The sequence below is a fragment of the Colossoma macropomum genome, unplaced genomic scaffold (genome assembly GCF_904425465.1).
Source record: "Colossoma macropomum unplaced genomic scaffold, Colossoma_macropomum, whole genome shotgun sequence".
Classification (NCBI taxonomy): domain Eukaryota; kingdom Metazoa; phylum Chordata; class Actinopteri; order Characiformes; family Serrasalmidae; genus Colossoma; species Colossoma macropomum.
Window position 1 is genome coordinate 43,127,405 of NW_023494795.1, and position 12,712 is coordinate 43,140,116.

The 12,712-nt window shown below is 39.9% G+C and overlaps 2 protein-coding genes across 2 annotated transcripts; one reads left to right on the forward strand and one right to left on the reverse strand.

Annotated features, from left to right (window-relative positions):
- Nucleotides 1-365: 365 nt before the first annotated feature.
- Nucleotides 366-1,349, reverse strand: taar11 (trace amine-associated receptor 11). Its single transcript, XM_036581080.1, has one exon. The coding sequence runs from the start codon at nucleotides 1,347-1,349 to the stop codon at nucleotides 366-368; it is 984 nt and encodes a 327-aa protein (XP_036436973.1).
- Nucleotides 1,350-3,062: 1,713 nt separating this feature from the next.
- Nucleotides 3,063-4,605, forward strand: taar1b (trace amine associated receptor 1b). Its single transcript, XM_036582757.1, has 2 exons — nucleotides 3,063-3,456; nucleotides 3,545-4,605. Exon 2 carries the CDS (start codon nucleotides 3,556-3,558, stop codon nucleotides 4,603-4,605), a length of 1,050 nt encoding a protein of 349 aa, XP_036438650.1. The 5' UTR covers nucleotides 3,063-3,456; nucleotides 3,545-3,555.
- Nucleotides 4,606-12,712: the final 8,107 nt, after the last annotated feature.

Consider the following 12,712-nt stretch of genomic DNA (forward strand, 5'->3'; position numbering starts at 1 on the left):
ACAGTGTATAGGTTTGCGCATAGTGTTTATATATGCTTTTATATTAAAATCATCAAGTTAAGTGGAGACAAATGTGATTTGCACAGAGTACATGGTAGTCAGCTAACCTCTGACCCAAAACAGGTGGTTTATACCTCTGGCCATAAGCAAAAGGGCCTCTTAGATGCTTTGTGCAATGTGTGTAATTCGTCTTGGTTTATTACTGCCATAAATTAATCTACCAAACATTTAAAGAAGACATATAACATTCAGCCTATGAGTGAAGGACCCTCTACTGGTCTACAGTCACATGTAAGTAGTGCTTCAGTACATACACAGACATAAAAAGGTATTGAAACACAGAAGTGTATGCAGGGAACAGCACATTACTGCTTGAATAGGTTGTTCAATAAAACCTTAGTGGTTTCTCTGAACCAGCTGTAAAAAAAGGCATATATTAAGGGATTAAACATTGAGTTCATGTAAGCAAACCACATCAGCACTTCATACAAAAGTGATGGTATTGAATGGTTTACTATAGGGTCTATAATATTGCACATGAAAAATGGGGTCCAGCAGAAAAGAAAATTTCCAATGACTATAGCAAGTGTCTTAGTGGCTTTTAGATCTTTAGCAGCTGGTGATGCATAGCCTCTGGGGTTATGGGTATAACTATGAATGACCTTGGCATGTCTTTGTGCTACAAAAAAAATCCTAGTGTAAACGGTGACTATTATAGACACAGGTATGAAAAAGAAAACAATTGAATATTCCACCCCGATTTCTTTGGCATGCAGAGCGAAACATCCCCCAGCACAAGGCTTGTGTGAACTGTCCTTGGTTTTAACGTCTGGATGTGAAAGTGTGATGGCAAAGCCAAAAATTGAGGAGAGAAACCAACTGGACACTACCATGGCAAAGCAGAGCCTGTTGGACACTCTGTTCTGGTAGTGCATTGGATGGCATATGGCCAGGTAGCGGTCAATGGAAATGAATGTGAGGTGCCACACTGTGGTATTGCACAGGATAATGTCAGCGGTGGAGTGGAATTCACAGAAGAATTCACCAAAGTACCAGCAGGTCTCCAGAGAGCGCACCATGCTGGGCGGCATCACGAGTCCACCCAGGAGAAGCCCGGCTATGGACAGGGAGAGGATGAGGTAATTAGTGGCCGTCTGCATGTGCTGGGAGAACACTATGATGCAGATAACCAACAGGTTTCCACTCACTATCAGGAGAACTATCAGAGCAAAGAGAAGGTACAGGGGAACGCGCAAGGCTGAGGAGTAAACCACCCGTGGGCATGATCCGTTCAGAGACTCGAAACACAGGGTCACCGCCTCAACCAGTCCTGGAAGGCTTGAGTTCATTGTGACAATAAACAACCTAAAGATGGAAAGAAAGCAGCACAATGTTGATCAAATTGAATTGTTTTCATCTGGTTCAGATGTAGATTGAACACTGTGGAAGTGAAGTCTTGTATAATCTTTAGTTGCATATACATTATAATGACAGTGCAAATTAAATGAGTAAATAACCCGCCTTACAAGTTTAAGGGCACTGAAAGTTTACAACAACCAAAACACAGATTAGGATGGATCTGAGGACAAACTTTGGTTTGACCAAAGAAAAAAAAGTTACAATAAAAAAAAAAAATCATTTTTACAGCATATATTGTAAAGACATTACTTGTGTAGATAGATCATCACCTGGAAACATTACCAAAAATATTACCACTGATGGTTGGTCTTGGAACAGTTCTGCATCATTTTGACCCATTTGCAATCACAGTAAAGACAAAAAAGCATACATACATTCATCACTCAAGTTATATATGACATAAGGGTTTGAAAAGGGGGCATCATCAATTACAGCAATGACTGCGCAACAACGAAGTCAAAAATAAATACATAAATAAATAGACAATTTTTTATGTTCTACAGCATTTTCAGTACAGTTGTTTGTTAACTTACCTCAGACTGGCTTGTTGCATTCTGGCCAAACACTGGTCTAAAACATATCTATATATATGTATAGAAAGAGAGAGATTTGGCTAGTGCTGTGTAGACCATAGTCACTTTAAGCCAATCAAACTGAAATATTTTCCCTCGTGTGGCTAGAAAGGCACATAATTGGTTGTGGGTATTCTTGCACATGTTTCCTTGAGACCCTTAGGAAAAGAACACAAACAGATGTTTATGAAAATGAACACATGCTCACTGAATGACTACACGTTCATATTCTGGTCCCAGGCCTAACTCAGAAAGTAGGTAGTGGACCCTTTTACCTGTTTTGGGCTGTTGTACCAGTTGGCCACTGATCAAGCTTCCTTCTAGATTTCCAGTGCGTCACTGTCCTTTTTACTTTAGTCTTCGAAAGGACCTTTTAATGCAACAAATTTCTCTACTACATAAAGGTCTCTATGCACTTATCCATATACTGTTTTATACTCTACCTGAGGTACATGCAAACATTTGCAGGGTGGTAGTTATCAATTGAACAAATCCAAGCACAAATAGCCGCAATCAAATACGGCAGGTAGCGGCAGCGCGTTTAAATAATATGGCTTAGAAATGGATGGCTAAAGTAAAGATAAGGGTGTAGTTTTTCCATCAGCCTGTTTACCTTTTTCCCCAGATTTGTTTTAAAGTACAGATTCACACGTCAGATTAAAAGAAACGTGACGCAATATGTAATCATGAGCTGTAGAAACATATACATTGTTTTCTGCACTAAAATAACTTGTTATTTGAGATATTGCACCTAGTCATACAGTGTAAAATGTAACCAAATGAATCTGGGCCTTTGTATCAGTATCTGGCCATTCGAGTGTCAACATTAAACATCTGTGTCTCATTGTGCACGCATGTTTGCGTACCTTGTGATCCTGTACTGGCCCTGTTCCCAGGGCAGCGGCCTGTACAGATGATTGCCAGGTTTCGCAGAGATGTTTGCACTGTTTGGAAGAATCAGATTCACTCGGATGAAGTGTACACAAGCAACATGTTATAAGGAACAAGGCACCACGTCTGAGGCATGATTACTTGCACGTACACAAACGTGATGGGGGAGAAAAACGATGAGGGAAATAATCAATGAACTTTTTTATAGTGATATATTTGACTGATGGTGCCAGAGCCAGTCAGTATCAGATTTAGTCAGGAAGAGAGAGGGACAGGAGAAGGGACATGCAATTCACTGGGCAGTTGTTTATTTTAAATTCATATAGAAAGGGCCTCATACTCTTCCGCAATTTCCCTGGAGGCTCTCTTGAACCCTAGACAAGAGTTCTGTCCTTTTTTGGACATAACCCATTTATGGAATACATCTTAACTCCAAGGACAGCAATATTTATACATTCCCAGAGGAAATTCATGCAGTCTTCTGCAGCTGAAAACAGGAACTCTTTCAGACAAACTAGTGCCAATTCATTGGACCTCACAAGCTAGAAGACTGGTGTGTAATTACATGTTAAATGTGAGTCCTAATTTCTGTAAATAATAACTATTAATGTACGTGTAGTTAACTTGGTTTTTTCGCTGATTTGTGGTTTCTCTTTTGTCAGGACAGACCATAATGGACTACCTAAACTTCTCGGTCTTCAGTGTGCATGATCCCTCAGACACACTCTTCTGTTATGACTCCATCAACGGATCCTGCCGGAGAATCCTGAGATCTCTCGACGTCCAGATTTTTATGTTCATCACCATGGCAATTACCATCTTGGTGACAGTTACAGGGAACCTTCTTGTCATACTTTCTATAGCACACTTCAAGCAGCTCCACACGCCGACCAACCACCTCATCCTCTCTCTGGCCATGTGTGACTTGCTGCTGGGCATTTTCGTCATGCCTCTGAGTGCCCTGCGTTCCGTACATGGCTGCTGGTACCTTGCGGACATCACGTGCAAGCTGCACACGGGCATGGACATAATGCTGAGCACGGCCTCCATCTTTCATCTCATGTGCGTGTCGGCTGAACGCTTTTGCGCCGTGTGCAGCCCCCTGACGTACCGCTCACGCGTTCGCTCCACCACCGTCTTGTGCATGGTCACCGCCAGCTGGTTCATCTCTGCTGTGTTTGCCTACACCATGGTCTTCAGCGAGCTCAACCTCAAAGGTGCTGAGGCCTTCTACAACTCCCACGTGCGCTGTGTGGGTGGCTGCCACGTGTTCTTCAGCCGGGGTTCGGCCGTGGTCACCTCGATGGTCTCCTTCTTCATCCCCGGCTTGATCATGTTCGGCATCTACTCCAGAATCTACGTCGTTGCTAGAGGGCAAGCGAGGTCCATTGACTTCTTGACCAATCAGCTGAGGATGGCCAGCCACAGGCCGGGGGAGTTCAGGTATCGCACACGGAAGGGTACAATGACTCTCGCTGTTGTGGTTGGAGTTTTCCTAATCTGCTGGACCCCCTTTTTCCTCTGCAATATTATGGACCCTTTCATTGACTTCAGTATACCGCCAGCGTTAATCGATGCCCTGGTTTGGTTCGGATATTTGAACTCTGCTCTGAATCCCTTCATTTATGCGTTTCTGTATCCTTGGTTCAGAAAAGCTTTGCAGATCATCATCAGTGGGGAGGTTTTTAACAGAAATAGTTGCAGAATACAGCTGTACTCATGATCAGAGTGATGCCAAACAGCCTTCAGTAAGTTTGTTCAGGGCTTGTTTTCTAGACACATTTTAAGCCTGGGCTCAACTGGAATGACCAGTAAGAGTGTATTTTAGTGCAGGACTAGATTTAATCATGTCTTTGGAAAGCAGTTGTGTCATTTTGCGATCCTGCTTGTGATGGAAGTCAGTTCTTTTGTTGAAAAAGAAAGAGAACAGAGAGAAAAAGAGTTAGGGATATGGATTCCTAGTTTACCAACTGAATATGGTTCATTATCACTCTGTTGTAAGGGCATTTTCCATACATGAAGTGTGTGGATACATGAAATACATTAAATATTCCAGTCTAATACTGTTTTTTGAACTGAGATATTGACAGTAACACAGTTGGACTTTGTGATCAATAGATTTGTGCTGGAGAAAAGCTATTACATATGATGTTGCACTGGTTTTAATATATGGTTAAAATACAGTAAGTTTCATGAAGTTACTATAGTGCACTGGAACATGCTGTGGTGTGCTGTACATATATGTGTAAAAAAAGTATTTAAGTGACATTTTGTGACCTACTGATGCTCAGAAAAAGGTATTCTGGCTTGTAGTACAGATACAGCCTGCTTTTATGCGTCCATCTATACTGTGTCTACTTTGTCTATAACAGGCAGCCCTTGAATAGCCTATTTGCCTTTACATTGTTAAGACTTTTTGTCAATTAATGTAAATAAAATTAGCTTAAACTGCAGGATGTAGGCCATTAGAGTGAAACACATTACATTGCATTACATTGCAATGATGTAAAAAGATCTCTTGAAGCAAAATGTACAGTGGGGTGCAAATGTCAGTATTATGTAGTAAGTATCTGATGGTTTGTCCCCCTTTTGCTTTAATGACAGTGCACTCAAGATGGCACGGCCTCCACAAGTTGGTGTAAAAACCCCTGATCAGCAGATCAAATCCACCTCAGAACCATCTGAACGCTTCAGAGGAAAAAAAGAGAAAAAGCCTGAGCTTTTTGTACAAAGACCTTTCATACAAAGAAACATGGTCAATTTCACAAATTTGCTTGAATTTGAAAAATGACTTAGAAATAGTGCAGAATTTCAAACAATTCTTCATTTTACCTGGCATATATTTTTCAAAATTCTTACATTTTCTGTTGTTTATTTCCAAGATTATAAGAAAATCCCAGATTTTTTGGACTTTTGGACCCTGCTGTGTTTAATCTATAGTATGGCACTCTTCTTCTTTTGAACAGAAACAGGGAGGACTACATTCTAATGTACAGAAGCAGTGTTTCTTTATTCTCTACAAACTATTCAGGGAGACACCTTTAGATGAGACACTCTATGAATGTACCTTAGATTTCATCACCATGTAGCTCAGTGTGAGTCAAATAAGGAAATTAAGTGCAGACATCCTTTTAAAAACATGGCTATTGATTTGATGTTAACACTAATTATAGCCCTTCCTTATTGTTTCTCTTTGCATTATGCATTTCCTTAAATACATTAAGTGTACATAATGGAGACACGACTTCAGTTTGGGACAATTTGGGGTGGCTGAAAAAACAGAGGCATAAAGAAATCTGGGGCCTTTTGTGGGTCTAAAATTAGTGCCACCTAGTGGTGGAAAGTTGAGTTAGAAAATTAGAAAAAAAGAAAAGAGAAGGTTATTTGCAATGTAAATACATTCTTTTGCCAACTATTGTTTTCATTACTTACGAATGTCTCATAAATACTGTTCTAGTTTATGATTATTATAGTTTTTTATTATAGTGCAATGACCCATTAGTTAGTACTCAGTAAACAAAGAGATCCTTCTGGAAATTCCCATTATCATCAACATGCACTAGTTCAGTCTGATCAGAATATATTTCTCCAGTTTTAAATCAAATGAAATATCAATTTTAAACAGATGAAGGTTATCCTTTGAATTGCACCTAGGTGTGTTTCATCCTTTTTACACTAGATGCTAGATTGAGTAGCATAATTTTCCATAAAACTGTATAAAAAATTATTTTATTAGGATGATAACATTTAGAGTGCAATAAATTGTAATGTTGTAACTATTACTATTAACTATTACTCTCATGTATGGTTTGGGTAGAAGAGGCCTAAAGTTTCTACTCTTAAGAAGTAATACACATGATACCTGTCATTAAGGCAGACATTAATGCTTCAGTTTCAGATGGACAGCATGATGACAGCATGAAGACAATAAATTGTGTAACGTCTTTAACACCTCTGATTGGACTGATACCCAAGAGAGCCGATGAAGTGAGAACAGTTAGTCGCTCTCACAGGTGATCTCCTAGATACTTGCAATGGCAAACATTACGTCATTGTCTGATTGTGTACATTTGTTTGTAGCAATGCAAAGAATACACATACTTATAATAATAATAATAATAATAATAATCAGCCATTAAATCATAGATTGTAAATCAGTTCCTAAATTGGACAATATAGCTTAAAATCTTTTTAACCCCTTAAAAACACATACTAAGGTTTATTATTCAGTAACTACAGGGACTTCAATGCAAACTGGCTGAGCTATTCTTAGGTTTTAGAAGTGTGTAGTAAAACTTTGGGCCTGCTGGAGGGCCCTTACCATGTAAGGGTTAAATACTAGACGGCCAGCATCCTAATACCTGAGTCGGGAGTCAATTATGTCTTGTAACTCATACCTTCTGCCCTGTGACTGTGCCTTAGATGTACTTTGTTTGTAGGACCTCAGTACAGTGGTAGCAAATACTGACACTGCAGCTGAAATGACATAAAACCTTAAGCCAAAATAATGCAAAATATAAGAATGAGGTGGGAGGTGCCACAGAGGCCTACACTGCAACATGGACAGTGGCACAGTTTCACAGAGTGACACAGCATCCACTCCACTTTTTGGCCTTCAAAAACTTTCTACTTGCTTTACTGTTATAATTAAAGTCATAGTCCTGCTGCAGTGAGAAAGACCCTCTGCTGAGATTGGAGTTGAGTCAGTGACTCTGACTCAAGTTGAAGCCAAGCTGCATGTTGACCTGACTAATAACTCAGACACGTTCACCTGAATCATAACTTGACTTGGATTTGAGACTTAAAACTCATTAAGTTTTAGTAAACTTGCAGATCAAATTCATCTAAAAACATTTCACAACTTCAGCTGAATTAACAGCTAGCAAATATACTTACAAAGTACAGACTAAGCAAGATTGTTTTGCTTCTTCATTTTAAGCATCATGTTTACTGCATGTAGTGCTTGAGTTCTGTCCTTCAGTCTGAAGGTGAACGAAAGACTCGGTATTAAAAGTCGTTTCAGGTGCAGCTAATATCAAGACTGAAATTCTCTACTAAGGACTTGAGGCTCGACTCAGACTCTCTCTGTATCCCAGAATGCCTCAAAACAGTTCCTTCCTACTAATCAAGCAACACTGACACATTTGAGATGTGAGAAATCTTGTCTTAACAACCCTACTGGTTTTAAAGCATTAGAACAATAGCAAGAGTTTCCACAAATGACTGTGTCTGCAGTTTCTATCATTATCAGTAGGTATTCAGCGTATGTGAATATGATTTAATTACAGAAAGACTTGGGCACTTCAGGTCAAATGACGAGTTGTTGATTTTCTAAGTGAAAATAAGTGAACACATCCTCTACAGAGAACACACTTAATGCACGATCACTGCGTCTTTGCTAAATTTAACACACTGGACAACAAAATAAAACTAAAAAGGTGGCCCGTTCAAAAGTTATGGAACATTTTTTGTATTTTATTTCATTTTATTTCATTCCTTCCAACAACACGTCATTTGACTAAAGATATTTAGAAGTTTGTTTCTAACCACATGTGAAGATTTATCGGTCGGGTATTTTAGTGGGCAACAAAACTCATGTTTCCTGAAGGTAACAGAAGATTGAACAGTTCAGTGTTCACATACGACAGTTCAGTGTTCACATACGACAGGGCTTTGAAACACAGCCATTTCACAGTAATTCATATTTCCCTCAGATGTTTTCATAAGCAGACACAATTTGCCCCAAAATTAAAGGCTGTTTCCTTCATGTGTGTAAATCGTGGGGATCAATAAGTCAGTGATAATGAATGTCAGAGTGAGATTAAACATATATGTTGAAAAGAGCACAGTGAGAAAAAGGTATGATGTAAACCTCTTACATGTCTGTGTCTGTTCTGCGCCACAGCACATTCTGCACCTCTGCTCCTTCTGTACTGTGTGTAAAAGTGTTGACCTTTTGTGACGATAAATGCAGCCATCTGTGGAGCTTTGCTGCCATCTGGTGGCAGAAGACAAGAAGGAGCATTATTCAGCTTATTCAGATCTAGGCATATGCATGTCCGGTCAACGAGGCTAGTTCTTATGTCTCCATAAACTTTAACACAATTAAAGATGTGCCTGTGTTTTGTAACATCTAGTTTTATTGATGTACATAAACCTGGTACCACTTTACAACAAGATCACCATTCTAAAGTGTTTTTGAGTGGTTTAAAATGGGTATATTAATGGTTTTTAATAAAATTAAATGAACACCTTAAAAATTGTTATTAAGCAGTTATGACACAAATTAAAAGGATGAAGAGTGATTATGAATGTCCAGTAAAGCTGACAGATATAATGCTGGCTAATAGAGGCCAGAAGAAGAAGATATGGAGTCTGACATTTTCTATTCAAGGAAGATGCTCTTTATTGAAAATAGGCAGCAAAGAGAGCCAAACCATGAGGGACAATGAGAGACAGGTCATCAAAATGCATACATAACACAATAAGGGTATCCCCTCCAACCCCCTAGTTTAACACCAAAGGACATGAAAAAGAACATAGAACAACCCAACTTTTAAAACAACACTTTATTTAAACTGAACAAGGGCGGCGGATAGGCATAAAACATTCTGGGAGGCCTGTATGTGTTCCTCTCTTTTCTCTCAATTGGCCCAATTCTTAGGTCTGGTGGCTGTACCACACACAATGATTTAATTACAGAAAGACTTTTGCTAACTGGCACTACAAGGTCTCTTTCCTCACATGGAACAAAATGTTCCAGTCTTTATAGGGAAATAAGCAGAGCAGCTGTTCATAACAATGGTTTTATTAGCACATTAAAATAAATGTGTTCATTAAAATCAGTATTGACCCACAAATTACTGCAGGAACATTTTCAAATCCAATTTCCTGGCATCATGTTCTGTCCTGAAGTGTCTTGAAAACCAAAAATGCCACTTCTTCATGGATTTTTGAATTTTATTTCAAATCTTTGTATAGCATTGAGGCCTTACTAGACAAGTTAAAGTGGTAAAATGCACAGGATTTTTTCTGCTAAAAGCACTTATGAAGCAAAAGTTAACATGCAAAAGTTCGGGCACTTCAGGTCAAATGACGAGTTGTTGATTTTCTAAGTGAAAATAAGTGAACACATCCTCTACAGAGAACACACTTAATGCACGATCACTGCGTCTTTGCTGAATTTAACACACTGGACAACAAAATAAAACTAAAAAGGTGGCCCGTTCAAAAGTTATGGAACATTTTTTTGTATTTTATTTCATTTTATTTCATTCCTTCCAACAACACGTCATTTGACTAAAGATATTTAGAAGTTTGTTTCTAACCACATGTGAAGATTTATCGGTCGGGTATTTCAGTGGGCAACAAAACTCATGTTTCCTGAAGGTAACAGATGATTGAACAGTTCAGTGTTCACATACGACAGTTCAGTGTTCACATACGACAGGGCTTTGAAACACAGCCATTTCACAGTAATTCATATTTCCCTCAGATGTTTTCATAAGCAGACACAATTTGCCCCAAAATTAAAGGCTGTTTCCTTCATGTATGTAAATCGTGGGGATCAATAAGTCAGTGATAATGAATGTCAGAGTGAGATTAAACATATATGTTGAAAAGAGCACAGTGAGAAAAAGGTATGATGTAAACCTCTTACATGTCTGTGTCTGTTCTGCACCACAGCACATTCTGCACCTCTGCTCCTTCTGTACTGTGTGTAAAAGTGTTGACCTTTTGTGACGATAAATGCAGCCATCTGTGGAGCTTTGCTGCCATCTGGTGGCAGAAGACAAGAAGGAGCATTATTCAGCTTATTCAGATCTAGGCATATGCATGTCCGGTCAACGAGGCTAGTTCTTATGTTTCCATAAACTTTAACACAATTAAAGATGTGCCTGTGTTTTGTAACATCTAGTTTTATTGATGTACATAAACCTGGTACCACTTTACAACAAGATCACCATTCTAAAGTGTTTTTGAGTGGTTTAAAATGGGTATATTAATGGTTTTTAATAAAATTAAATGAACACCTTAAAAATTGTTATTAAGCAGTTATGACACAAATTAAAAGGATGAAGAGTGATTATGAATGTCCAGTAAAGCTGACAGATATAATGCTGGCTAATAGAGGCCAGAAGAAGAAGATATGGAGTCTGACATTTTCTATTCAAGGAAGATGCTCTTTATTGAAAATAGGCAGCAAAGAGAGCCAAACCATGAGGGACAATGAGAGACAGGTCATCAAAATGCATACATAACACAATAAGGGTATCCCCTCCAACCCCCTAGTTTAACACCAAAGGACATGAAAAAGAACACAGAACAACCCAACTTTTAAAACAACACTTTATTTAAACTGAACAAGGGCGGCGGATAGGCATAAAACATTCTGGGAGGCCTGTATGTGTTCCTCCCTGTTCTCTTAATTGGCCCAATTCTTAGGCCTGGTGGCTGCACCACACACAACCCCTCAAGGTTCAGCTGTCCAAGCAACTCACACAGCCCGAACAAAGTCCCTGAGGTGCACAGGTGCGCACCACTCATACTGCAGCTTTTCTGCAGCCAGACTCCCGGCCAGCACAAGTGCCGCAAGATGCCTGTCCCTCAGCAGTGGGCACTTCTAGTCCCCTGTCAGGGCTGTGTCTTTGGTGTCCTTGGTCTCCCACAGTGCTGCAAAGAAACCACACTGCCATGGAGCCCCGACTCTCTGTGGTGATGGACTTGAGTTGGACGGTCATCACTTTCCAGTTAGCAGGTGTACCACTCTTGATGTGAGGGATCTCAATTTGACCTAAATTCCTTGATGGCAGCCGATCAACCTGGTTGTCCCTTCAACTCTAAGAGCCATTGACTGGTCCTGTGTCCCCTTTTCCTGCCTTGGCAGCATACCAGTCGCTCAGCCGCCACTTGCTCAGGGGCTGCTTGGCACAACATCTCTTCAAGATTCTCTGCCGTGGAGCCTATGTTGCTTGCCAGCGTCTCCATGACGAGGCTTTTGCTTGCTCTGCCTCAGTGGCAGCTGCTTGAAGGCTGGCTGGTGCAGCACGCCTCACATGCTGTTCTGCTCCTGTGGCAGCATCAGGTCTAGGAAGTGTTCCTGCGCCGACTCCTCCTGCACAGCCGGCTATATCCGTTGCTGGAGGGCCAGGGTCAACGCTAATAGGTCATCATGTGTAGCATCGGCACAGAAGAAGACCTAGAGCTTTGTCGTTTTATCTTCAGGGAAATGCTCTTTATTGAAACAGCAGAGAGGCAGACTACTCAAACATGGGGGAATGAGGAAGGTCACCAACTGCAAAACACTAAACAAAGAGGGTGAAAAACTTAAGACATGCTAATTAAAAATATATATGATTAAATACAACTAACATAGTCACACATCTCAACACAACATGCAATGACAATTAACACATTAAACTCAACTAAATACAGCTTTCATAGAGGTGCAGAACATTATGAGAGTCCTCTACATGCACCTCTCCACTCTCCCAGTTGGCGCAAACCTGAAGTCCACTGGCAGTGCCACGGTACTTTTGTACATTTTTAGAGATAAGAGTGTGTCTTACAGTATCAAACTCTCATAAACAAGCCTACTGTAGATTACTTAAATTCTCCACATGGTTTGAGGCAAGCGTGCATGAAGTTGGCATGATGCTAATAGGAAAGGAAGGCTCAATAAAATGGTGATTCACAATGTTTTGAACACAGCCATTGAATGCTGTATATCTGTACTTTCTTTGCCCATTGATGGGCTATAATTTGCCCATACTTATTAGCTACATTGGCCTTATAGCTCCAGTGTGAAACTAAAGAGGCAAAGTTGTCTT

Excerpts from the sequence above, each read along its gene's own strand:
- taar11 (XM_036581080.1), bottom strand. The coding sequence starts at position 1,349 with ATGAACTCAAGCCTTCCAGGACTGGTTGAGGCGGTGACCCTGTGTTTC.
- taar1b (XM_036582757.1), top strand. The coding sequence starts at position 3,556 with ATGGACTACCTAAACTTCTCGGTCTTCAGTGTGCATGATCCCTCAGAC.